General features: G+C 42.7%; 1 protein-coding gene across 13 annotated transcripts in view; it reads right to left on the bottom strand.

Moving 5' to 3' along the window:
* Positions 1–27,182, bottom strand: part of DDX4 (DEAD-box helicase 4) — a 126,167-nt gene that overhangs the window by 73,906 nt on the left and 25,079 nt on the right. For 5 of the 13 annotated variants that reach the window (XM_075589213.1, XM_075589212.1, XM_075589217.1 and 2 more), the window contains exons 3-7: positions 12,682–12,724; positions 8,336–8,368; positions 5,196–5,249; positions 2,602–2,655; positions 10–63 (exon numbers count right to left, since the gene is read on the bottom strand). In XM_075589213.1, the coding sequence (XP_075445328.1) occupies positions 10–63; positions 2,602–2,655; positions 5,196–5,249; positions 8,336–8,368; positions 12,682–12,724 (238 nt within the window). The remainder of the gene's footprint in view (positions 1–9; positions 64–2,601; positions 2,656–5,195; positions 5,250–8,335; positions 8,369–12,681; positions 12,725–27,182) is intronic. The other 8 variants (XM_075589218.1, XM_075589222.1, XM_075589208.1 and 5 more) reach the window with 7 other exon arrangements.

Here is a 27,182-nt window from a genome sequence, read left to right as displayed (position 1 = left end):
AGCCCTTACCACCTCTTCCTGAAAACCCTGTATGTTGTAGTCCTTGTTCCTTGCCACCAAAGACTAAAAGAAATATAAAAAAATATATATATAAAAAATATATACATATATAGTAGTAGCTTAATACAGTCAGACAGTACAAAAGTCAGTTTATATTTGTACTATAAAAGAAAAAAAAGATTACATCATTAAAACAGTACTAGAAAGGGAGCACAGCAATTAGGTGGTCTGATTAAACGGCTGAACAGACTTGAAAAACAAGGATTGAGCCGTATTAGGCGACTCCCCACACAGGCAAATTGCTGATTGAAAAAGCCAATTATGATAAAACACACACACACACACACACACACACACACACACAGTGGTTGACAAATCAACCAAAAATCTACTCGCCCCCTAGTCCCGCCCCTGCTTGGGCGGCCACCACGGGGTCAAATCCAGTCGCCACGGGCGTGTGTGCGTGTGTGTGTGTGTGTGTGTGGTTTTTTTTTTCATTACAGAACTCAATAGAAACAGCAAAAAGAATACACCACTACTTCTACATATGCCAGCTACCCTGCATCTCAGGATTTAAAATAACTTATATTGCTCAAAGATAGAAAGCATTGAAATGTTAAGGTTGTGGCATAAGAAGAAAAAGAAAAAAAAATTGCATCAACAGTAAAACACTATTCTCATCCTGCTAGGTATCCAAGGAACAGTTTTAATCAAATTAAGACTTCCCATCTCTAGAAAAGACGTAGGAGAAACTGGCCCAAATATTAAATCGCATAGGGCATGTCTATATAGCAAAAGGCTTATTCTCGTTTAGGATAAAAGCTTTGAAAGTGGAATTACAAAAAAAAAAAAAAAACAAATAAGCCTGCAAGGCTCATTAGTTAAATAAACACAAAAACACCTTGCTCACCAACTACATAAGAAAGAAATCAACGGTGCATAGGGAAAAATCATAAGAGAACACTGATAAGTGACAAGAGGTTGTCACTAAACGTCCCTAAAGCTTGCACTAATTGTAAACAGTAAAACATACATTAGGTACCAGTTAAATAACTAGTACCACTAATATCAAATTATTATTACAGACCAAATGGGAAATATCCATGTAAACCTAACTTATAGCACAACTAAAACATATACAATTTTATTAAATGCTAAAAACCGACGAAATGCATAAAGTGACAACTAATAAACCATAAAAAAAAAAAAAATAAGAGTCCCCATGTGAATGAAACGGACAGTACACGGTAAACAAAAATGCTAGTATGAACACAAGTGTAAAGCCCTGTCAGAACATGAGGGGCCAGTGTCCATAATATACTAACAATGCTAATTACCTTCACCACAAAACACTGCAGAATAGCAGCATATCACATTGATACTTAGTTCCAAAACAAGCTCAAAATAAAGCTATCCAATAGTAACAATAAATGTGTCACTTATACATAAGTAATCACAATAATAATGGTGTAGAGTGGATGTAAGGGGTTAATAGTAAGGCAGAATAAACAAAAACCCACAGACAGGAGTAAATAAGACAGCTGTTAGGAACTATATTGCCTCTAATAGGGCTGAAAGCATACAACCTGATGTGAATTGCTGCTGGGGCACCATTGAAATAAACGTCCCAAGTAGCTCACAGATCTGCAACATGGATAAAAATCAAAAGATGAAAGTGTTATCCATCGCGTTCCCACGTGACCATCACCGCAGTGACGTCACTAATGCCCAACGACCGTTTCGCGCAATCAATGCGCTTCTTCTCTGGGGAAGATTAGAGGCAATATAGTTCCTAAAAGCTGTCTTATTTACTCCTGTTTGTGTGGGGTTTTGTTTATTCTGCCTTACAATTAACCCCTTACATCCACTCTACACCATTATTATGGTGGTTACGTATGTATAAATGACACATTTATTGTTACTATTGGATAGCTTTATTTTGAGCCTGTTTGGGAACTAAGTATCAATGTGATATGCTGCTACTCTGCAGTGTTTTGTGGTGAAGCCAATTAGCATTGTTAGTATATTATGGACACCGGCCCCTCATGTTCTGACAGGGCTTTACACTTGTGTTCATACTAGCATTTTTATTTACCGTATACTGTCCATTTCGTTCATATGGGGACACTTATTTATGGTTTATTAGTTTTCATTTTATGCATTTCGTCAGTTTCTAGCATGTAATAAAATTGTATATTTTTAGTTGTGCTATAAGTTAGGTTTACGTGGATATTTCCCATTTGGTCTGTAATAATTTGATATTAGTTATTTAACTGGTACTTAATGTATATTTTACTGTTTACAATGAGTGCAAGCTTTAGGGACTTGTAGTGACAACCTCTTGTCACTTATCAGTGTTCTCTTAAGGCTCATTAGTTCCCAACTTTAAAGATACTCATTGATATTTGCTTGTGAGTGAGCTTTGCTGTGCTTTCAGGATTACATTCCAGAGCAGACAACTGAAATATCTATGCTCCCTTACTATAAAGCTCAACTAACATGCACAATGTCAGGATAGTGAGGCAAGGGAATAGAAGAGGCAAACAGAGCCACCATTAAAAAGTGGTAGGAGAGCACACGAATAAATATTTATTTTCCTACCATCCCTTCTTGGGAACATACTACGTTTCTGGCCATCTTCATTTGCATTGTACCCTAAAATTAGATTTAAAGGAAAAAATAAATAAATCACTAAAGCAGCAAGAGGGACATTGCAACTAACCATAGGACAGGGGTGAGCAAAGTTTTTATGCCGAGCCCCCCTTTTTATCCATGAAATTTCTCGGGCCCCCCCTGCCTGATGTAATCAAAATCACAAAAAAAAAAAACCTTTATTAAACGGTATACAATGTAAATACATATATGTCTAAGGCCGCACATATAGTGCCCGCGACGGCAACGCTAGCGAAAGTTGTATTTCGCTTTGCGGCGTCGGTGTGGGAGACCAGGCCATTGATTGGTTATGGGGCTGTCACATGAGGTGACAGCCCCTGAAAAATCAAATATAGCCGGCTTCAAAAAATTGCGTCAGCACGTCACGCTTACTATAAGCGAACGAGGCGGCGACGACAATGCATTTGTTTTCGGGAGACGTCGCGTCGCCGGCACTATAAGCGCAGCCTAAATACTTACATACTTCAACAGCTCGCTCTTGCAAAATTAGGCTGCGTCCACGTTGCCACGGAGAGCGGTGACATCACCAACTCTCCAAGCATGAGCACAGGGTGTCCTGCATAATTTTGCAAGCACGAGCGGGGAAGTGTTTACACTTTTTTTATTATTATTTCTGTACATTCATAGTATGATTGATATAGTGGCAGCCTACATACATACACATATATATATATATATATACACATATACATATACATATACATACATATATACACACACATATACATATATATACACACACATACATACTGTCAGGAATCGGCGTTCTCCTCGCTTCCCACACAAAGCACTCCCTCTCCGCAGGGAGTCCCTGGACACACAAAACAATCCTGCCTTACCGGCCTCCACGGCTCCTCGCCCCTGCCACGGGATCACTCCCCTCGGCGATTCCTCTGCTCAGCGCCGGGCGCGCCCACGCCCTCCTACACGCACGCCAGCCTCAGACGTTATGTGCATGCAGTCTCAGCTTACAGAGCACACGCCTAACAGAGCACTTTTAACCACTGCTTCTGCAGTGAGGCGTCGCCCCCAAGCATCACACAGTTCAATGCAAATCAATGATGACACTCAGCTGGGCTGTAACACCTCTCTCCTATCAGGGAGGACCCCTTGCAGTCCTCCAGGCCTGGCCCCTTTTCCCATTGGCCTGCCCAGCCTTATTATGCCTGTGCTTCCCATCACTCGTCGCTCGACATAGTTCTGGATGGAAGCATTTGACTTTTCTCTCAGTGACTCCTCAGGTATTGACGCGGATTGGACGACTACCCCCTCTGGCTCTCGACTTTGGCTCTACCTGGACTTCGTGACTTCTGGCATCCCTGATCTTGGCAACGGCAATAACTACTCCTCCTCTACTACCGGTACCGGCAAGTATTGTCTTCATTACTATACCTGGCCTGGCAACAATAACACCACACTCCGGACACACTCCCTTTGCTGCGGGTGCGTGTATCCCTACGTCCCACCTCAGCACAGGGGACGGGTCTGGTCTGCGGGCAGCACCGGCGTAACACATACATACTCATAACCCCCACACACACAACCCCCACACTATATATATATATATATATACACACGGTATATATATATACACACACACACACACACACACACACACACACACACACACACCTACCTAGTGGGTGGGGGGGGGGAGTAACTAAGCCTGCTCAGGTCCCCCCCATGTGCTGCTGAAAACGAGCGGGTAACAGAGAGGAAGAGGGCTTGTCTTTGTGCAGGGAAGCCCCGCAGCTAGGCCCCGCCCCCTCTGCAGGCAGACAGCAGAGAACTGGAAGCAGCCTCAGCACGGAGCTTCTGGCCGCCCGTGCACAGCTCTGCCCGCCCCCAGGTTTCCCCGCACGCAGCCTGTGCCCCCCCCTATCATAATCTTGCGCCCCCCCCCCCCAAGGTTTAACCTTTTCTATGAATCTACCTTAAAGTGCATTTTATTGACCCAAATATTTACATTTCAAAAGTCTAGTAGCACAATAAATACAAATGACCAGACAATCGTAAGTGAAGCCAATTTTGTAAGTTAATCTTCTAAATGTCACCATGTACTTTGCACTTCCAAGAAATTGGTGTTCGAACATGATACATTTTCAAAGTGTTAACATAGTATAGTGAAGGTCACACCACTTACAAGAGGGATTCTGGTTTTCGGTGTTTATTTCTGTTTGTTTTTTTATGTTTTTTTTTTTAAATTTAAGAAATGGAAAATCATTGTTCATGTAAACAATAGAATAGGGCTGAGGGAGGTAGAAGGGAAATTACCTACATTAGAATGTGATGTTTATTGGTGCTTTTGCCCTCACGTTTCCATATTCCCCTGTAATTGCCATGGCCTCCTGTCTGTGGTTCGGCAGCTACAAGAATTGGCACTTTGTGGGAAATTAAGCTTAACTTCAGGGTATTCACAGGTTTTAAACAAAAGTACAAGATCAGTCGGTAGTGGTTTTCAGTTAAAACCCCAAAACAGAATCCCTTGTTTATATGAAAGAAACCATTCCACCATGTATTACCCCCTTTTCCAGAAAATCCAGTGGGCTCCTGCACATCTTCAGTGGCATCAAATCCTACAAGCCAAAATGATCGTCAGGGTTAGAGAAAAATCAATACAGAATGTATTAGTTGTTTTAGTCCGCGATACAATATTATTTTTAGGCTTTGTAGATTAAGCACTTCCATTGTCACACAGATAATTTTTTGTGCTTTTTGCAAAAGGTTCTCAGGTATTGTTCATGTGAGTGTTTGGTACACATGCAGTGCACTTCAAGAGTCACTTCCGGGAGGGGTAGAAGGAGACTACAAGAATGGAGGTAAGCAGTAGGATGATATACTCTCTGACGAAGCGCTGAGATCAGCGTGAAACGCGCAAGAGTGCTTTCTTTTTCTGTACCATGCTGTCTGATGTATTAAAGGATTTCTTTACCTAGTACCCAGCTGTAACCCCGATTTTTTGCACTTCGCATTGCACGGCTGTGCTGCGTTCCTTCTCCTCCCCCTTGGGGTCAACTTAACACTTTCAAGAGTTACTTTTAATGTAAAATCCACATTTTACCAAACATCTCATTTGTAGACCAAAAAAATAATCCATCATGATTTGGCACCCAACTTTATCCGAATAGAGAACATTCACAGCATTTTAAAAAAGGTATGCCACCGCCCATCACATGCACAAGGCAATTTGAGAGCCCCCTAACCTTTACATTGACAAACCCATCAGTGCTGACAATGAGCTCATAACATGTGCTTTTAATAATGAATGTGTGAGACTGCAACAAGACAGAAGACAACCCAACTTAAAGGTTCACTTGTGGGTTGCATGTGAAGTGTGTTAGGCCTCGTCCATGCAGCAGGAAACATTTTCTGTCATGCAGGCACACGCGACGGGGAGACGTGTCAGGGTTATAGCTGTAACATCACGGAGCTGGTTCACCCTCATTGGGCAAACCACTCGTGTCACCTGGCTGTCGTGCGGAAAATACAAAATAATTTCTCTGCTCACGCTTCTCACCAGGTAACTCTCACGTGTAGGCAGAAAATACAATCACATTAGGCCGTGTACAGGGTGAGAGTGCGCTATCAAAACAATGAAAGTCAATTGTAGTGTCCATAGTATGAGCACACATGAGCAGGCACAATGCGTGCAGAGACAAAACATTAGTCAGCGTCTTCAGTCACGCTTGCCCATGTCACGTGTGGTTCAGCCAATGAAGGCGAATCGCTCACGTGAAGTCACTGGTATTCCCCCATTGCAACCCCTCAGCACTGCCAAGCATCACACAACCCTGCAGGCCAGGAATCGACCAAGCAACAGGAGCGCCTGACGTCACGGCGCTCGAGCATGAGCGAGCGCACATTAACCCTGGCGAGGCCTTCCCCTAATGCGATTCATCGCGCAGCTCTCGTGTGCAAGCATGGACGAGGCCTTAAGACCTACAGATGGGCCATACCGTGACGTGGTTGTAGGCTTCAAATATTTTTGACAAATAATTGAACTAAATTACCATTTCTTAAGAGAAGATGAAAATATAAATATTTAACTATATTATATGTCAAGTTACATGTAGCACTAGGCCTTGTCTTTTGTTCTACACATTAGGTCACAATCCTAGTAGCACATATACATATAGTGGATTTGGGTTTTGAGCTTACAGGGGCAGTGTGCTTTTGTTTAATTGAAGCAGCAACCACACAATGACCCTATTTTACTGGATAGAAACACAAAAAAAAAAAAAAAAAGAGAAGAGAAGAAGTTGCAACCGAGCTGAACCGTGCCATTTTCACCTCAGTGGACTGCCTGGCTACCTAGATACTTACTGGTGAAGTTACTACCATTACTTTGATTTCTCGCTGGGATAGAAATGGCAGTCCAATAGGAAGCCACAAATGGATGCGTTGTGGTTGCATATTGGCTTGAAGAAACAGCAATATTTGTACAGATATTTTTATTTTCCTTCAAGGGCAGCAACACTGGTAACTTCACAAGTACTTTAGAATGTCCAGTTTAAGAAATACTGGATCTGTCTTACAGAATTGGACCTGAGTGACAATTTTCTGCCATCACATCTACTGCCAATGTGGTTTTCCTGAAATTTCTGCTGATTGTCTAGCAAAAAAAAATAGGAAAAGTCATGCAATAGGATTCGGCAAGAGAAGGAGGCACCCAGCATAGACAACCTCTTGGAGATAAGTTCACGATTCAGTGATTAACCCCTACTTCACCAAATTGATCTGTTAGCGGAACAGAAATAACAGGAGGTTAATATCATGGTCAACAGCCACATCTACAGAAGTTTGTGTGTATGCAGATATTGCAAGTAATATCACCGATATGAAATACACATCCACCGGATTGGCTGGGACAGTTCTTAGCGTGTGGAAGTGGTGTCTGGGAAAGTATCATTACTATATAGGTTAAATGTATCGAGTAGGTTCCACAGGAAAAAGCGCTTTGAAGATCTTGTCCAGTTAAGGGCCGTTCTTTAGTGTGTGCGGCTGCGCGTGCGCCTGTGCATACATGCGTGCACAAGCCACACACTTTGTGTGTATGCTGTGAGCGAGTGAGGTACAGTGTGTGTGTGTATTGAATAAGTTTTGAAATAACCACCCCCATACACACAACGCAAATTCTTTATCTTCCCCATCGGCCGGTTCCACGCACACTGCTGTGCGCGGCACCATTATAGAAAGGCTGACTAACCTCAGCCAACTAAAACTGCAGCGCATGCCGTATTGAACAGACCTTACAACAGACAAGGCTATATGACACCTGTACTATATACTGAGCCTATTGAACTGAAGATACTTTAATATCTCCATGTCACAATTATCCTTTCACCACAAAGGAGGAGAGAAGGGCAAGCGTGGGGTTGGAGAATAAAAAAAGCTGAAATTCAAAAGCACTTCTGAACAAGACCACCCCACCCCCCACCCCCCCAAAAAAAACCATATACAAGGGATCCTTATGACTACAACAATCACATAATGACTAACCAAGAAATCAATGTCTCACGGTCACAGAACTTCTGTGGCACAATGGTGCTGCTACGGTAAGAAAAGGTTAAATAAACTGCATTTAGTAAAATACTTGGCTTAAAAAAAATGATTCTTCAGACAAATACTTTTCATTAAAATTAATTTTTACATGTTTACTTACCTCTGCCAAAACTACCTCTTTCAGATCGATTGCCTTTGAGAATAAATAGATCAAAATCAATAATTCACATTATGATATGATTAAGCAACATTTCAAGTTGATATTAAGATTTTGTATTATATGATTTTTCATTGAGCGTTACGTATTTATACTAAATTAATATATTGGTATTTCTAAAACAGATGGAAATGTAAACAATTATATAAAATAAAATAAAAATGTTCCATATTTTTCCCCCCTAAGCACATGCAAAGTTTGACATGGACATGCTTTGAAAGAACCTTTTAAAAGTATTCCTGGAAGGGTTCTATAGAGTGCCATGGGGCGTTACCAACCCTACTGTTCAAAAGACATGAATTGATGTCAAGGCACATAATTTTATTTATTTTTTTATGAGAGGAACAAATGGATATCCGTCACTGATTAGACAAATCAATACCACACACTGCATGGGTAAGAAATGTCAAAGACGGATAACAGTTTCTTCTGCAAAAAAGATGTTGGATGTCAAATTTTATATGCAAGCGTGCAGGCGCATCTGTGAAGATGGCACCTGTCAATAAGTATTCGGGAAATTAAGTGTTGAGTGTTTCTAGATTCAGAAGAAAATGGGTGACATTTATGACTTAAAGGGACAACACCCAGCTGATATACAACAGGGGAGGGTCTTGTGTGTTTCAATGCAAGAAGATCTGGGCATAAAATGTTGGCATGCTTGAATAGAAAAATCTGAATTCAGGCGTGCTTGGTATCAGAAACGTGAATTTTAATCTTTCTGCACCAGCAACCTCTCTGGGAAGAATTTGACGTGTGGTAACATGTAGGGAATTCCGCTTGTTTTATCCTTTTATTTTAAGAAACTGTTCTGCATTTATTGTAAATCTTTTTATGTAAGCACTATCTTTTTGTATATTAAAGCCAAACTTTAATTAGTGCTGCTTTGGGCTATGATTACTCTACAAAGCATGCAACCAGTTTAAAGTACATTTTCATTGCTATAACAGGTGTGTGCCAATTGCATGACTATTCTTTGATAAACAGGGACCTGAGAGCCTAGCAGATAGATAACATTTTTGCATATTTCTTGGGTGGTGGCAGCAGAGACATGATTGCAATCGGGTAAGGGGTTAATATGAACTAATTGAAAGTATATTGCGCTGGAGAAAGGTGAGTTGGCTCGAGTAGCCGTATGTATTAACCCTGGCTGCATATCCAAGTCACGTGCTCACAAGTGTGCTGTTCGTGACAGATTGTATGTGGGGACGGATTTAGGAGAAATATTGTTAATTTGAGGGACCTTTGCAATGGTGAAAACTGGGCCAGCTAGAGAGCAGTAAACAAAACAAATTCTGCGCTACCACCAATTTGGACTAAAATATACTAATGACATGTTTACATTTAGAAACTAAGTCGGTGTAACAAAGGAGTCATTTGGTTGCATCTTTTGATCAAAACATGATGATTCAAACCTGCCACCCTCGTCAAGCTACACTGTTTAGAAGGTACATACACTGAAGATGTAATTTCTCATTGACTGAAATATGTGAAATGGCCTGTAGGGGTTAAATAAATTAAGCATATGCTCTTGTGATTTAATGCAATTAAAAGTTGGCCAATGCCAGTATCAGAGTTCCCTTATTATAAAGGTAAACTGTGGGTACACATACAGTACAGTTGTGTGAAAAAGAAAGTACACCCTCTTTGAATTCTATGGTTTTACACATCAGGACATAATAACAATCATCTGTTCCTTAGCAGGTCTTAAAATTAGGTAAATACAACCTCAGATGAACAACAACACATGACATATTACATTGTGTCATGATTTAACAAAAATAAAGCCAAAATGGAGAAGCCGTGTGTGAAAAACTACGTACACCCTTACTGCTTCCATAGGAATTAAGATGCTAAGTAGCAGACAGGTGCTGCTAATCAAATGCCCTTGATTAATTGATCAGCAAGTGTGACCACCCCTATAAAAGCTGAAGTTTTAGCAGTTTGCTGGTCTGGAGCATTCAGGTGTGTTTTAACACAGTGCCAAGGAGGAAAGACATCAGCAATGATCTTAGAGAAGCAATTGTTGCTGCCCATCAATATGGGAAGGGTTATAAAAGCAATTTCCAAACAATTTAAAGTCCATCATTCTACAGTGAGAAAGGTTATTCAAAAGTGGAAAACATTCAAGACAGTTGCCAATCTTCACAGCAGTGGACATCCCAGAGAAATTGCAAAAAAAAAAAACAAGAGTTACATCTCAGACTCTACAGGCCTCGGAAAGCATGTTAAATGTTAAAGTTCATGACAGTACAATTGGAAAAAGACTGAACAAGTATGGTTTGTTTGGAAGGGTTGCCAGGAAAAAGCCTCTTCTCTCTAAAAAGAACATGGCAGCACGGCTTTGGTTTGCCACGTTGCATCTGAACAAACCACAGGACTTCTTGAACAATGTCCTTTGGACAGACGAGACCAAAGTGGAGATGTTTGGCCATAATGCACAGCGCCACGTTTGGCGAAAACTAAACACCGCATATCAGCACAAACACCTCATACTAACTGTCAAGCACGGTGGTGGAGGGGTGATAATTTGGGCTTGTTTTGCAGCCACAGGACCTGGGAACCTTGCAGTCATTGAGTCGACCATGAACTCCTCTGTATACCAAAGTATTTCTAGAGTCAAATGTGAGGCCATCTGTCCAACAGCTAAAGCTAGGCCGAAAATGGGTCATGCAACAGGACAATGATCCCATGAACACCAGCAAATCTACAACAGAATGGCTGCAAAAGTAAAGAATCAAGGTGTTGCAATGGCCCAGTCAAGGTCCAGACCTCAACCCGATAGAAATGCTGTGGCTGGACCTTGAGAGCTATGCATAAACAAATGCCCACAAACCTCAATGAACCGAAGCAACGTTGCTAAAGGTGTTTCTACAAGCTATTGAATCTTTAAGGTGTACTTTGTTTTTCACACATGGCTTCTCCATTTTGGCTTTATTTTTGTTAAATAAATCATGACAGTGTAATATGTCATGTGTTTTATTTACCTAATTTTAGGACCTGTTAAGGAACAGATTGTTATTATGTCCTGATATGTAAAACCATAGAATTCAGAGGGTATACTTTCTTTTTCACATCACTATCTTTTTGCCAGCCTTAGGCCTCGGTCCCGCTGCGCTCGTTGGCGCGGGCGGCGGGTCGCGAGTTCCCCACCAGCAGGGGAATCCTTGCGAGCCGGTCCCGGTCCCCCCTGGCGGCACAGCTGACTACACGCTGTAGCGCGTCAGCCGCTGGAGACACCAGAGAATGGTGTTTCCTAGCGTTGACGCGTGTGGCTGTGAGCCAATGGGGAGGGGAGGCTTCGGGAGGAGGAGAGGCTTCGGGGAGCGGGGAGGAGTGTGGAGTGAAAGCAGGTGAGTGCCTTTCTCTGTGTGTGTGTCTGAGTGCGTGCCTGTCTGTGTGTGTATGTGTCTGAGTGCGTGCCTGTCTGTGTGTGTGTGTGTATGAGTGCGTGAGTGCCTGCCTGTGTGTGCGCGCGTGTGTGTGTATGAGTGCGTGAGTGCCTGCCTGTGTGTGTGTGTGCGCGTGTATGAATGAGTGCCTGCGTGTGTGTGTTTAAACTTACCTTCCAGCTCCAGCCCGAGTCCGTGGAGGGAGGGGGGGAGAGTAGCGGGTCCCTCCGCTCAAGCCACGCCCCCCCTCCCTGTCAAACCGCCCACCTCCCGCCCACCTCCCGATCAAACCTCCCACCTCCCGCCCACCTCCCGCTCCGGCTCCCGCTCCCTACAGACCGCAGATCGCGGTCTGTGTATCTCAGCGCACCGCCTGTCAGCAGCGCAGGTGCGCTGACTCTGGGAGCGGGGCCTTAGCCTTAGACACTCGCTTGCTTTTCAGTCGAGTGTGATGTGTAGACTGACAATGAAGTGTATTATACCTTTATGTTAATTGGAGCATTGGTAGCGGCTGGAGAGCTGTGTATTAACACTTCTCGTACATGCTCACAGGTGTGCTGTAACAGTGACCATAAAAAAAATACTGTACACCGGAATCTCTTTACCACTTAAGAGTAGATGGTGTCTCGGATTAAAGACCGTTACAAATTATTTATTTTTACTTAAAGTGCAAACCAGAAGACCTTTAAAAAAAAAAATGCACAAAGTAGCAAATAATTAGTTTCAAAAAAATGATTGCAATTATTTCGATCATGCCAATTCAACTGAAAAGAAAACCTTTAAAAAAATTTAAAAAAAATAAAACCCACACACCACGCTTCTTGATTCAATTGCAACATAAGCATAAATAGCCAGCTGCAAACATGTAGACACTAGTGATATTTGGTGAAGGAGACTTACAAGTATTTGTATTCCTGTCAGGATTCTCTACAGGCTCAAGCTTCTAGGAGAAAATAAATAAATTAAAAATCAAAAAACAAAAAAGTTAACATGAAACACTTCTAAAGACAACATTAAGATATATGAATATTAACAGACTGTTTTAAGTTACCAAGAGAAATATTTCAATCAGCATTTCATGCAACACAATCAGCTTGGGTCAGCTCTCAAATCCTCTCGATTGAGATGCAAGAAACTATTCATTAAAAAATTTCTGTAGCTAAAGTGGCATTTCTGGGGGAAAGGGGTCTGTCTGTATAAAAGTGGGAGGCAGGGGGTCTCTGGCTGTTTACAGAAAGTTTTTGTGGACCAAGAAGCCTCTGCATTCCTTGCGGCTTCCTATAGGCCCGTGTAACCTTTTAACAGGATTCAGAGACAGGCATCACAGGGAGCAGGGTGTCCCTAGAGCTTAAATTAACAGATCAGCGCCAGAGACACTATGCTTCTTATACAAAACCCCTTTGTCCATTTCTTCATTGAATACTCCTTTAAGCTAGTAGCCACCATGGAACCAACTTACAGTTTGTACAACTGTATTGTGCATGCACATTTTATTGAATGTAGAAAGCAAATTAAACGTAAAATGTGAAGAAACTACTTAAATAACTCAAGACAGCAGTGTGCAAACTGGGGGGGGGGGGCGAGGTTTACAGAGGCCCCGCGCGCTTCCCGAAGGCACTTAAATTAAGTGCCGGGGGAGCTGCAGGGCCTCTAAACCTTTACTTACCTAGGCTCCGGCGGCTTCCTTCCTGCGTCGCCATGGCAAAGCGACAACAAAATGACGCCGCACGGTCATGTGACGTCACGTTGCTATGGCAACGTGACGTCATGACGCCGGAGCGCAGGTAAGTGGGGGTGCGGGAATGCAAGAATTTTTCCTTACGGACATATTGCACTATATTTTGTCCTATTTCTTCTATTTTTCGTTTTTCGTTTTTCACTTTGTGCTCCACAGATCTGGACGACGGAAAATCGTTACCTATAGCAGCGGTGCGTGGCAGTTATAGAGGTCCCACACTCTTTCCCCCCCCCCCCCCCCCCAGGCATTTACCAGGGGACTACGCGAGGCCTCTATAATACTTACCATCCCGCAACGCATCGTCCTGGTAACCAGGCGTGAAATGTCACTGCGGGCTGCGGCCTCCCCGCCCCCCCTTGTCATTTGACATCAAGCAGAGTGGAGGGGGGGGGAAGAGGAGGCAACGAGGAGAGCAGGCAGGGGTGCGCACGGGGAAAAGTTTGCGCACCCCTGACCTATAGCATGGTTACATTAGTTGGTGGCTCAGTGAGAAGACACTGACTGATACATTGTGTGTGAAGCAGGGAAGCTTGGTTCAGATCATTGTGTCAGCTCCTTTTCACCTTGGGCAAGGCACTTTATCTATCTTTGCCCCAGGCACCAAAAACACAGATTGTAAGCTCATCTGGGCAGGAGTCTGTAAAAATTCCATTGTGCTGCATACCGGGCACTATACTGTAGTTGTAAAGTACTTAAGTCCCATTATGAGAAAAGCGCTATATGAAAGTTATTAGGGATATACAGTCTATAAAAAAATGTTTCTATGTCAGAACAGGGGTTGTGACTTTAGGTGCTGGTTCACAAACTTGTTACCAATGACCAGAAATCATGGTTAGAAAGTCAACCATTATCAACTTTTCTGAGGCACTTAAAAATTAATCTATTAATTAGCCAGGCTAACAAAAAAAACAAAAAACAAAATTGGAGGATAAATCACCAGTCTTACCAGAACAGATAAAACAAATTCCAAATCATTTGGTTACCATGGAAATAATTTAAGCACAAAACATCTTTTAATATTAGTCTCATTTTGTTTCAGAAAGCAGCAGTCACTTAACATTTAACATTGCCATTGGCTTACTGTGATACAATTCTATAAGGTGTACTCCCTGTTTGCATTTGCACTTTAAGAATGCAAACTTTGTAGGATTTGTCATGAAAGTAATTTATGCCTTTACTACCTGCTGAAATTATTAAACATTTATCCAGTATCTATAATGTGCCATAAAATCAAACTGCTCAGGCTAGCGATATGAAAATATAAAATTAAGAAAAATCGCACAAGTTGTACAAATAACCATGCTGAATTTATCATCTTAAAAATGTAGATATACCTACCGGTATATCCATCAGAGCAGTGGTTCTTCAATACCTGCCCATGGACCCGAAACTGTACCAGACTTGAGGAATAACCAATGAAACGGTGTGAATGGACACAAGTTCATATGAATAAGACAGTGGTTGCCTCAAAACCTGGCCTGGCTCCGTGCCATGAGACATTTAAAATCAGCAATGTATGTCATAGTTGAGGCGTTTTACCGCTGGAGGTAGGACACTGTCTTTTTGGAGACTAACAATCCTTGAGCTCCACTGGGCAGCCCTGTGTCCTAATGTATAAGCGCATTAAAGGAAAGATTGACCACCGTGGGCATCGAAAATGATTAAAGTTAAGCAATAAGTACAATGGTTAAAATCTTAGGAGCAGGACATTCATAAATGTCCTGGTGTAGGTAGGAGGTAATCGTCAAAAACATTGTATTGTCAGAAGGAGGGGAGAGACAAGAAAAGTAATAGCCTAGACAAGGTAGGAATGACAAAATAGCTGTGGGTCATTTAGGTGTAGGGGCAGGTGGGGGGGGGGCGCGGGAAGAGAAGAGTTGTAGTTTGGTAAGCAGGGAGACACCCATATTAAATACAGATAATACTAGTAAACTTTCAAAGACTAAATCCAACTACTGGAGTAGAAAGGCAGAAGCAGATAAGAATAGTACAGACTAATGCATGCTCGCTAAAGCAGAGAAGCCCGACTGAAAATGGGGGAGCTTGAATTAATAGCTACAAAGGAGCAGTATATCATAGGCATTACTGAAACATGGTGGGAATAAAACTCACGACAGCCATAAATTTAGATGTTTCCCTTTTTCAGAGGATAGAAGATGAGGTGGGGAATGTTTATATGTTAAACCAGATTTAAATCTCATTAGAAGGGAAGAGGTTTACAAAGGGAATTATGAAAATTTAGAGACCTTGTGGATAGAAATTAGCAGTTGAGGTAAAACATACAAAGAAAGGGTTTGTAGGGATACGCCAGGGGTGGGGAACCTTTTTTCTGACAAGGGCCATTTGGATATTTATAACATCGTTCGCGGGCCATACAGACAAAGGCAGGCATGCAGGCACACAGATTCTCCCCCCCCCCCTACCTCTGGTAGTTGCTGCTGCTGCTGGGGGGATCGTGTAGGGCGGCTGCTGGGGTAAGTGCGGGGGGAACTGCTGGGAGAAGTACGGTGGCTGCTGGGGCTAGTACAGTGGCTGCTGGGGATCGTGTAGGGCTCCCGGCGCCTCACACCCCCTCCTCCCAATCGGGCGTGCACCGGCCATTTTTTTACAAACTAGCGTGACCCCGGTTATAGCAGTTGCCTTAGCAAGGCCAGACCAAATGATTTCGGGGGCCTTATACGGCCCTCAGGCCTGACGTTCCCCACCCCTGGGATACGCTATAAACCACCAAATATCTGTGAGAGATTCCAAAATACTTTTGCAAATGGTGAAAGCAGCAAATCTAGGTCATGTTTTAAATTATCCCTACTGACTGGAGCAATGAGAGTAGCATTACAACGAAAGGAAAAAGGTTTTTGGGTGTGCTTAAAGACAATGACATGACCCAAATTATTGAAGAATCAGCCAGGATAGGGGCAATACACGCTTTGTAGATTGCTACTATGTTGCCGAGTCTCGTGCTTTAGCATTTATTAATCATTAACACGCTCTGCTTCTGGATATAGTGCTAAGCAAGCATTGTGTATTAGGGACAGCTATATCACCCTTGTGATTTTGCTACGAGTGGTTCCCTAAGGAACCTTCAAGTACTTTTATGACACCAATGCTGCTTCGATTCTGTAGCATATGAACGGGTATATGCATATCACCATGCACATCAGCGGTGATATGATCCAATGATCAACGCTGATGTAGGAGAATGCTGCCAATTTAGATTTCCTCTCTGATCAATGCCTTCAACAAGGAGCGCATTACCAATTAAGTTATTTACCACAGCAAACAAGCCCGGCGCACCGACTTAAATCTGCTGAGGCTAGCTAAGTATACTTAATACAAGCACAGCGCAACCAAGGCGCTCAGTATACTTCTAATCTACTACACCAGGAGCGTGCCATCTCTATAAGCGTTTCTCTGAGCCATAACATATACATCTCATACTAGAACCTCAGTCCCTAGACATCCACATTGATATACTTATGATTAATGTGGATGCATGAGTGTTCTGTTTAGTCTAATTACAATGACTGATAATATTGCTCTATTGCTGTACAACTGCACAAGCACACCAAGATTTTATGCTGTTCTGCACCTAATTTCTTTAGAGTGCACCTTTGCCATCAAGCAAATAGGTTGCCTAAAAACAAGCCTCATAATGGGTATATGCATGTCTCCATACACATCAGTGGTGATCTGATTCTATGATCAAAGCTGATGTAGGAGAATGCTGCTAATTTAGAATTCCTCTCCGATTAATGCCTTCTACCAGGAGTGCATTACTAAATAAGTTGTTTACCACAGCAATCCTCGGCGCAGCGACATCACCTGCTGAACTAGCCAAGTATATTCAGTACAAGCACAGCGCAACTAAGGCGCTCATACTTCTGATCATACCAGGAGCGCGCGCTCAATAGTTGTTTCTCTGAGCCATAACATATACATCTCATACAAGACCCTCAGTCCCTAGACATCAACACTGATATGCATCCACTAATCAAATATCATGAGTGCTCTGTCGAGTCTATTTAGAGTGACTGATAATATTGCTCTATTGCTGTACAACTGCACAAGCACACCAAGATTTTAGGAGGATCTGCACCTAATTTCTTTAGAGTGCACCTTTGCCATCAAGCAAACTGTGCTCAGATAGGTTGCCTAAAAACAAGCCTCATTTTAGTGTTTGAATGTCATCCACTATAGATACATCTATAGCTCTGTTTCCATTCACCTACACTGCTTGTGTGATACTCCACTTTACCTCCACATGGTCACCTACAGTGATATAGCACATAGGATCACTGTGGATAACGGAGTGTCTATACATCCATACTACTGTTTGAGTGCACCTCCGGTACCATACCAGACCATTCTCTGACCCATATTGAATTTCCACTGAGAGCACATATCTATTGAGCAGTACATTCTCACGGATACATAACATTAGGTCTTTAAGTCTGTTTATTAGCACTGTACTACAAGGGTGTATATCTACATATCACTCTTACCATCCTCATCTAGGCTGGTCTATAGAACCACATTTGATGACTATACCAGGTCACCAACTATAAATACTTATACATCAGAGCTTATATAGCACTGATAATTTGATTTGTCACTGGCAGTGCTGTTTTATTTTAATACCCAATATTTTACATTGGTTTGTTGACATTAAAAATATCTTTAATTATATCATAAATCCATTTGTGACTGAGTGCGCTATAACATACGTGTGAACACATACATACCATATAAAAACAGTAATCATAACATGGTCTTTTACATTTTTTTTTTTAAAGTGCCGAGCACGCGCGTTGCAAGTGATACTTCTTTGCTTTATCACTGAAATTGTAATTTTTTTTTTTTTGTAACTTACATTTTTATTGGATATTACAGACATATATTACAACATACGATACATTTTGTCATGTAAATGAAAAGTATTTTAACAAGTGAGGCAAATAAAGTGAGATAACACGGCTTTTCGGGCCCTAGTCAGCCAGATGATTCTCAGTGAACTGAATTATCGAAACAATAAATCAACATATGGTGAAAATAATAACGTAGAACACTACACCAAAAGGGGAGACAAAAAAAAAAAAAAAGGCGGGGGGTGTGAAGAGTAGAGGTGGGGGGGAGGCTAGGGAAGGCGGGGGGGAGAAGTTGGTGGTATTACTTTCTTCTCAAGGCATGAGTCCGTCCAGACAGCTCTCCTATGGTCTAAATCCAACCCCATATTGTTGATTCTGCTGTTGTCTCGGGGTCCGATTATATGAAGTAAGATATCACTTCCCAAGGAGAACGCACCTACATTTATCATAGCCAGGTTGTGTTACTCTCTACCCCGGGGATACCTGTCTGCGCCAGCCAAGGCGTCCATACTTTTAGGAAATTGGTGTCAGTGTCGTTAACTTTTCCATCTGGCAGATAAACCACATTCGATTCCGAATCTTTGGGATACTTGGAATATCGGGGCCTTTCCATAATGCTGCGATCTCGCTCCGCGTTGCTATTGCAAAATGTGCTATTAATTTATTGGGTGCTTTGGACAGACCCGTTAATGGTCTGTTCTAGAGGAACAGCCATGGGTCTGGGGGAATAGTGAGGTCGAATATCCTCTGTATCCCATTTCTAATTTCTTCCCACACTGAGGAGGACAACAGCATGTGTAACAGGTCGGCCGATCCCCCACACTGCCTAGGGCACAGCGGGGAGGATCCCAGCACGAACTTGGCTAATTTCATTGGGGTGAGGTACCACCGCATCAAAACCGTATATGCGTTCTCCTTTAGTGTGGTGCAAATAGAGCTTTTTGCTGTAGCTAGGTATCTGGCATTCCATTCCTCATCTTTTAGGGTCTCTCCCAAATCCTTCTCCCATTGGGTCCTAAATGACTGTGGTTGCCGTCTAGAGCCCGCAGAATCGATCACCTCTCCGTACAGCTGTGATGCGAGTCCCCTAGTGTCGGTCTCTGCCAGACAGAGCTTTTCGAAAGATCTTAAAGGGGGGTATGGGGCGATATTGTAAAAAGCCCTGATCTGGAGGTATCTAAAAAATTCTGAGTGGGGTACATCTTTTTCTAGCCTGATGTGGTCGAATGTTTTGACCTTTTGTTTTGACCTCCAGATCTTTAATCCGATTGAAACCCTTCTGTTTCCAGATTGAAATATTGCTGCCCGGTAGGCCCGGTGCTAACTTGAGATTATTCCAAAGGGGTGTCATAATAGTGTGTTTTATCGTGAGGGAATGCCTTATCCTCGCAGCCTCCCAGATTGATAGTGAGTTGGTTATTGAGGAGAGCGGTATGTCAGCGTGCTTTCGCGCTGTTTTAGGTGACCAAATCAAGCGGAGTTCTAATGGCGAACAGGCAGCACTTTCTAGCCCCACTCATCTTTTAAATCGCGGGTTATATTGCCATTGAACAATTTGGCTTAATTGTGCCGCTTTATAGTATGATACCAGGCAAGGTACTGCTAAACCCCCAGCCAGCACCATGTTTACTTTGTTTACTCTTGGTTTTCTACCTCCCCATATAAAATTGGAGATTTCAGATTGAAGTGAGCGCAGATCCTTCATTCTGAGTGGCACTGGTAACGTCTGGAAAATGTATAGTATACGGGGGAGTAAATTCATTTTAACGCTATGTATCCTTCCTATCCAGGATATCCTCTTGGATGCCCACCTATGTAAATCAGATTTTAGCATCCGGATCATGTTGGGGTAATTTGCTTTATATATGTCTGACATTTTTGGTGATGTGGACACCCAAGTATTTTATATGTTTCTGTTGCCAATTAAATTTGAAATTTAGTTTTAGTAACTTCTCGGTATGTCTGGGGAGATGGATATTGAGGGCCTCAGTTTTAGACTGGTTTATTTTGAACCCTGAGAATCTATCCAGAAGATCAAATAGGTTTGGTAAGGAGTTTTGTGATAATCAAGAGGATGTCATCTGTGTACAGGGCCGCTTTATGAGATTGGGAATATGCGTTTAACCCCGAGATGTCAGGGTTCTAACTTGGTCCTTTAATGTGGCCATTTGGGTTTGTGTTTGGGCAACTACAGTGTCGTCCGATTTGGATTCTAGAGCGTCCGTTTGCTCCCCTAATGCATCCACATCCTTACGAAGAGCCCAAAGTTCAGATTTGAAGAATTTTTTCATTTGTGCGCAAAATTCCTTCATATTTTTGCACCGTACCACTTCCATACCATCTGACTCCTCAGCCGGTGTATCTATTTCGGGATCTGAGATGGCCTGCTGTGCTGGGGGTCTCCAGTTTGTCTGCCTTTGCCGTGTCTTTGTTTTTTAAATAAGTTGACACCGGTTGAGTTTTTCTCCGTATTGTTTTATTCGATGCCATCTGAGTGTTTATGCACACTTTGCAGGTTTGAATCACTACTGTGTTCGCGCGTCTGCTGTAGATCGATCAATTATAAGCGCCTGGGAGGGGGGGGGGGAAATGGAGCCTAATCCCTAAGCATCCATTTACCTTCCCTTCGTGCATGCGCCCCCCACTGAAATTGTATTTTGATTGAAAGACAGTAAAAAAAAAAAAAACCCCAGCAGAAATTCATAGTACCAGTTGAAATAGATGATCCAATCGACTTATGATAACTAAAGCAAGATACATATATTTTGGATTTTAAAGTATGTAAATGCCAATATTTACACATCTTTCATTTAATCAAAAAAATAAAGTCAGTGACAAAACGCAAAGAAGTTTCACTTAGAACGTGTGTGCTCAGCACACCTCTTTTTTCCCCAAAAGCCCCAAGGAAAAGGAGTGTACATTATGTATGTCTATTTATAAAGCGCTATTAATGTACATAGCACTTCACAGCAGTAATATACATGACAATCATAAATAATACAAATAACACATAAAGGGGAGAAGTGCTTCAGACAAAAGTAACAATTAGGAAAAGGAGTCCCTGCTCCGAAGGGATTACAATCTAATTTGTTGCTAGGAAGAATGTACAGAGACAGTAGGATAATATTCAGTGCTCTGCACAGTACACACAATGCTCTGAATATAGCATACATTGACTACTTATTTCTCTGCATGCAGTTACACACTGCACATAGCACTCAATTACAATGTTATGTATACACAATGTAGCAGTGAAGTAACATTCCAGATGTACACTTCTATGCGCGTATACACACAATTTAACTACTATATCACTGCTACACATTAGTATTAGGGCTCGATTATACCAGATGCCGCTGAGCGTCACCAGCGTGATCCGGTAACGTCACCCTCATCTTGATTATACCATGGAAACTGCAAAGTGTAGACAGGGAGGCGTGTCCGTGCGCGGTTAGCCCCCATTGGCTGAAACCGCTCACGTGACGCGGCCATCACCAGCCAAGAAAAAATCTGAAGATCGTGCCAGGACACATCCGCCGTGAGCACACCGCAACAGGTACAAGCACTTCTATTGTTTTTTATTTTTTATGTTTTTCAGTTGAGCACTGCCGCACGCGACTTTTGGTATAATCACGGCCTTAGCTTCCTCTTGTGGCCACTACACTTCTAGGGTGCGTGAGAGGATGCATAGACACAGAGCCTGGCATACTGGGGATGCAGAGATGCATAACCTAATACATCTAAGGCTGCGTCCATGTTGGCGAAGACCACGCAGTGCGATAACATTGCCATAAGGCAGGGTAGCGCAATCTTTTTTCCGTGCGCCCCCCTGACGTCTGTCCCCCTCTCCTCATGCCCTCACCCTGCTTAGCTTAGTTCTAAAGCCATGTTGCATCTGAACCAAGGCAAGGAAAAGTTTACCGAGGCCTTGCAGCTCCCCCGGCTTTAATTTAAATGCCTTCGGGAAGGGTGCGGGGCCTGTAAACCCCATGACACCCGCAGCGCACCGCTGCCTTAAGACATTGATTGTGCGACAGCATAAGGGGCCGTGCGGTGCATGAGGAATCAACTCAATCCAAGTCCTCGGCGCGACGAGCAGGTCACATGAGCGGTTCACCCAAAGACGGCGAACCAGCTCCGTGACAGAAACGCCCCCCCACAGCTCGTCTACCTTGGCCACAAAATGCTCCCGCTAAACACGGGTGACATCACGCGCACACATCCGCACGGTCTTCTGCTGCATGGACGCAGCCTAAGGCTAGACAGCTTTCAGTATGAACAATACAGAGTTCGTAAGAGAGATTACAGACCGGAGTGCAGTCTGTTACTTCTAGGACTGGACATCATACAGAGACAAGTACAGTTCCCGCCATGTATAGCAGGGGTTTCTGGGACTTTTAGTCACATGGGACTCTTCTGATTTCTTTTGGATGCTTGACATCTGGCCCCCAAACTACAACTCCCAGCAGGCTACACACTACAATGTTACTTCTGCCTCCATGAAGGAGATATGCCATGAAATTTTAGTAGGTGCCAGCAAAGAAGTTTCCCTTCAATAATCACAAAACCATTTTATACGGGTTCAACTAACACTTTACATTTTAGAAAGGTAGATTTCAATAAAGAAATACTCTACAAAAGGTAGAAATTGGGATGACATTTTTGCTTGAAAACTTTTGGAAGATAAATGGACAGCATTTAAAACATTGTTAGATAAGTACACATCAGTGTCTACCCCTGGGTAATAAATATAAAATAATAAAGTCTAAAATCAATGTGGCTAAATAAACCAGGTTGGGGAGAAAATGGAAAGGAAAAGGCAGGCATTTATATTTTAAGTCAGAAGAGACGAAGGCATCAAAATCAGAATTATAAGGAATGTAAAGTAGAGATCAGGGAGGTTAATGCATGGCTAAGAAAGTGCTGCAGGAAGGAGGGGTTTGGGTTTTTAGAGCACTGGGACTCCTTTTCTGAGAGGTGCCATCTATATTCTAGGGACGGATTGCACCTCAATGAAGAGGGATCTTCTGTGCTAGGGGGGAGAATGCTAAAAAGGTTGGGTGAGATTTTAAACTAGGATGGAGGGGGGAGGGGAATGAAACAGATAATGAACTAAATGGAATAGATGCGGATACAAGGTGGTATGGCGGTAGAATGGGGGAAAGTACGAGTTTGACAAGCAGTGAGACACCCATAGTAAATACAGATAATACTAGAAAACTTCTAAAGACTAAACAAAGTGGGAGCAGAAAGGAAGGAACAGATAAGATAATAGTACAGGCTGAAAAAAAACTTTAAATGCATGCTTGCTAATGCAAGAAGCCGGACAGATAAAATGGGGGAGCTTGATTAATAGCTGCAAGGGAGCAGTATGATATAGGCATTACTGAAACATGGTGGGATGAAACTCATGACTGGACAGTTAATTTAGAGGTTTATTCCTTTTTCTGAAGGATCGAACAAATAGAAGGGGAAGTGGAGTATGTTTATATGTTAAAACGGATCTAAAACCTATTACAGGTAAACCCCGTTATAGCGCGGTCCTCGGGGTCCACCCCGAGACCACCGCGTTAGTAACGGGGTCACGCTATTTAAAAAAAAAAATGGCCACCGCGCGCCTGATCGGGGAGTGAGGAGGGAAGGAAGAGGCCTGCACAACATGCGGCCCGTCTGGCCTCTCTGTGGGGCCCGCAATGACTCTGGCCGGGTGCCAGTTAATTAAATAAATTTTAAAAAAGAGTTTAAAAAAACTAGCCCCCTCCCTTTCCCTCCCAGCCCTCGGCAGCCGTGTGTTTTTTTTCTTCTTCTGGAGAGGTCAGAGCATGAGGGGGCGGGGCTTAGGCTTAGTACCAGGGAGAGAGTATGTGCTGAGCTGATCTAAGGTAGTGTGTGTGTGTGTGTGTGTGTGTGTGTGTGTGTGTGTGTGTGTGTGTGTGTGTGTGTGTGTGTGTGTGTGTGTGTGTGTGTGTGTGTGTGTGTAAAACGGGCTGGTGGGGGGGAGTGAAAAACGGGCTGGTGGGGGCGGGGCTGCTGACATTTGAGTGTATTGGGAGCGTCTGGTGTGCGCCGCGTCTGGTGTGCGCCGCGTCTGGTGTGCGCCGCGTCTGGTGTGCGCCGCGTCTGGTGTGCGCCGCGAGAGCCTGGTGTGCGCCGCGAGAGCCTGGTGTGCGCCGCGAGAGCCTGGTGTGCGCCGCGAGAGCCTGGTGTGCGCCGCGAGTGTGTGCTGTGTGCAGTGTGTGCAGTGTGTGCAGTGAGAGTGTGTAGTGTGTGCAAAAATCTAAGGTTGTGTGTGTGCTGTGTGTGTGTGTGTGTGTGTGTGTGTGTGTGTGTGTGTGTGTGTGTGTGTGTGTGTGTGTGTGTGTGTGTGTGTGTGTGTGTGTGTGTGTGTGTGTGTGTGTGTAAAACGGGCTGGTGGGGGGGGAAAACAGGCTGGTGGGGGTGGGGCTGCTGACATGAGTGTATTGGGAGCGTCTGGTGTGCGCCGCGCCTGGTGTGCGCAGTGAGTGTGTAGTGTGTAGTGTGTAAAAAAAAAATTGATTTTTTTTTACAAAACGGGAGCCACCTGAAAACCGCGTTATAACGGGGTTTACCTGTATAAGGGTTGATGTTTATGAAGGGAACAATGAAAATGTAGAGACCTTGTGTATAGAAATTAGCAGTGGAGGTAAAAGTATAAAGAAAATGTTTGTGGGAATATGCTATAAACCACCAAATATCTGTGAGATTCAGGAAGCTAAAGATACTTTTGCAAATGGAAAAGGCATCAAAACTGGGTCATGTTTGCATAATGGGGGATTTTAATTATCCAGACATAGACTGGAGCAATGAGATTAGCATTACAACAAAAGGAAACAGGTTTTTGGGGGTGCTTAAAGACAATTATATGACTCAAATTATTGAGGAACCAACCAGGAGAGGGGCAATACTGGATTTGGTCATATCAAACAATGTAGAAGTAATAACAAATATTCAAGTCCTGGAACATTTGGGTAACAGTGATCATAACATGGTCTCATTTGAAATAAATTATCAAAAAACAGATTACTTGGGTTCAACAAAGACTTTAAACTTTAGAAAGGCAGATTTGAATAAACGGAGGTCTAATCTAGTAGTAATACTACTATGGGATGTTTTTGCAGGGAAAAATGTAGAAGATAAATGGGCAGTCTTTAAAACATTGTTAGAAAAGCACACTTATCAGTGTACACCCTTGAGTAATAAGTATAAAAGAAATAAGTCAAAACCAATGTGGCTAAACAACCAGGTAGGGGAGGAAATGGATAAGAAGAGGAAGGAGTTTAGATTCTTTAAGTCAGAAGGGACGGAGGCATCGTATCAGAATTATAAGAAATGTAACAAAAATTGCAAAAGGGCAATCAAATTAGCAAAAATGGACAATGAAAAAAGGATTGCAATAGAAAGTAAGGTCAACCCTAAAAAGTTCTTCAAGTACCTTAATAACAAAAAAAGAAAAGAAAGGAGAAAATTTAAACAATTTACCGTAATTTTCTTTTCCTGGAACCATGGCAGTGGGCACCATTGGGTTAATCCCTTCTCATTCTAGGTAGGACAGGAAGTAGACTTTTGCAGGTAGGCCATATAAGGCCCCTCCCTCTACCTGCACACCAGTCTTACGTTTCTTCCATAGCTGAAAATATATAACTGATAGGCATTAGACATACATAGGGAGGGTAACTATGTGCCCACTGCCATGGTTCCAGGAAAAGAAAATTACGGTAAGTTGTTTAAATTTTCTCCTTTCCTGATCACCCTGGCAGTGGGCACCATTGGGACATACCCAAGCAGTGCAAATTTTTAGGGAGGGATACATCAGATTAGACAACACCAGTTTAATGTCTTATCAGTTCAACCTTTATTAATACACTTTACACTTTATTTCACTACAGTTTCTAAGACTCTACGCCCAAAGCTTGCATCAGCTGATGATTGTACGTCTAGTCTGTAGTATTTCAGAAATGTATTGAATGAGGACCAGACAGCTGCTTTACATATCTGCCCTGGTGTGGCCTGGGCTTTGAATGCCCATGAAGTAGCCATGTCCCTTGTAGAATGGGCCTTCACGTTCAAAGGTTTATCTTGTCCTTTGCTTTCATAAGCTCTTTTGATACAAGACACAATCCACTGTGCAATTGTAGTCTTTGATGCCGCTTGTCCCTTCTTTGGTCCCTCTGGAATGACAAATAATTTGTCAGACTTTCTGATATCTCTCATCCTTTCTAGGTACACCTTAAGACATCTTACCACGTCCAATTTGTGTAACCTTTCCTCTTTCTTATTTTTTGGTTCTGGACAAAATGACGGGATCACAATCTCCTGATTCATGTGGAACTGTGATACCACCTTTGGCAGGAATTGATGTATCGGTCTAAGAACTGCCTTGTCTTGATGTATGATTAGGAATGGCTCCTTAGCAGATAGCGCCTGTAGTTCTCCCACTCTCCTTGCCGAGGTGATTGCTATCAGAAACGCCATTTTCCATGACAACCATTTTAGGCCTATGTCCTGTATTGGTTCAAACGGAGCTGCTATTAATACATCCAAGACTAAAGACAAGTCCCATGTAGGTACTCTGTTCTTAATTTGAGGTTTTAACCTTTTAACTGCTTGAAAGAACCCGATTATCAATCTTTCCAACAAAGCTGATAGTGCCGACACTTGTACTTTTAATGAGCTGAGACTGAGACCTTTCTCAAATCCTTTATGCAGGAATTCCACTATAGATACAATTCTTGGTGAAAGGAAATTTTCTGTCTCTTTTTCACACCAATCACAAAAGC

The sequence above is a fragment of the Ascaphus truei genome, chromosome 1 (genome assembly GCF_040206685.1).
Source record: "Ascaphus truei isolate aAscTru1 chromosome 1, aAscTru1.hap1, whole genome shotgun sequence".
In the NCBI taxonomy this organism is placed as follows: Eukaryota; Metazoa; Chordata; class Amphibia; order Anura; family Ascaphidae; genus Ascaphus; species Ascaphus truei.
Note: the sequence above shows the minus strand (reverse complement) of the source record. Positions and strands in the feature narration are given on the sequence as shown.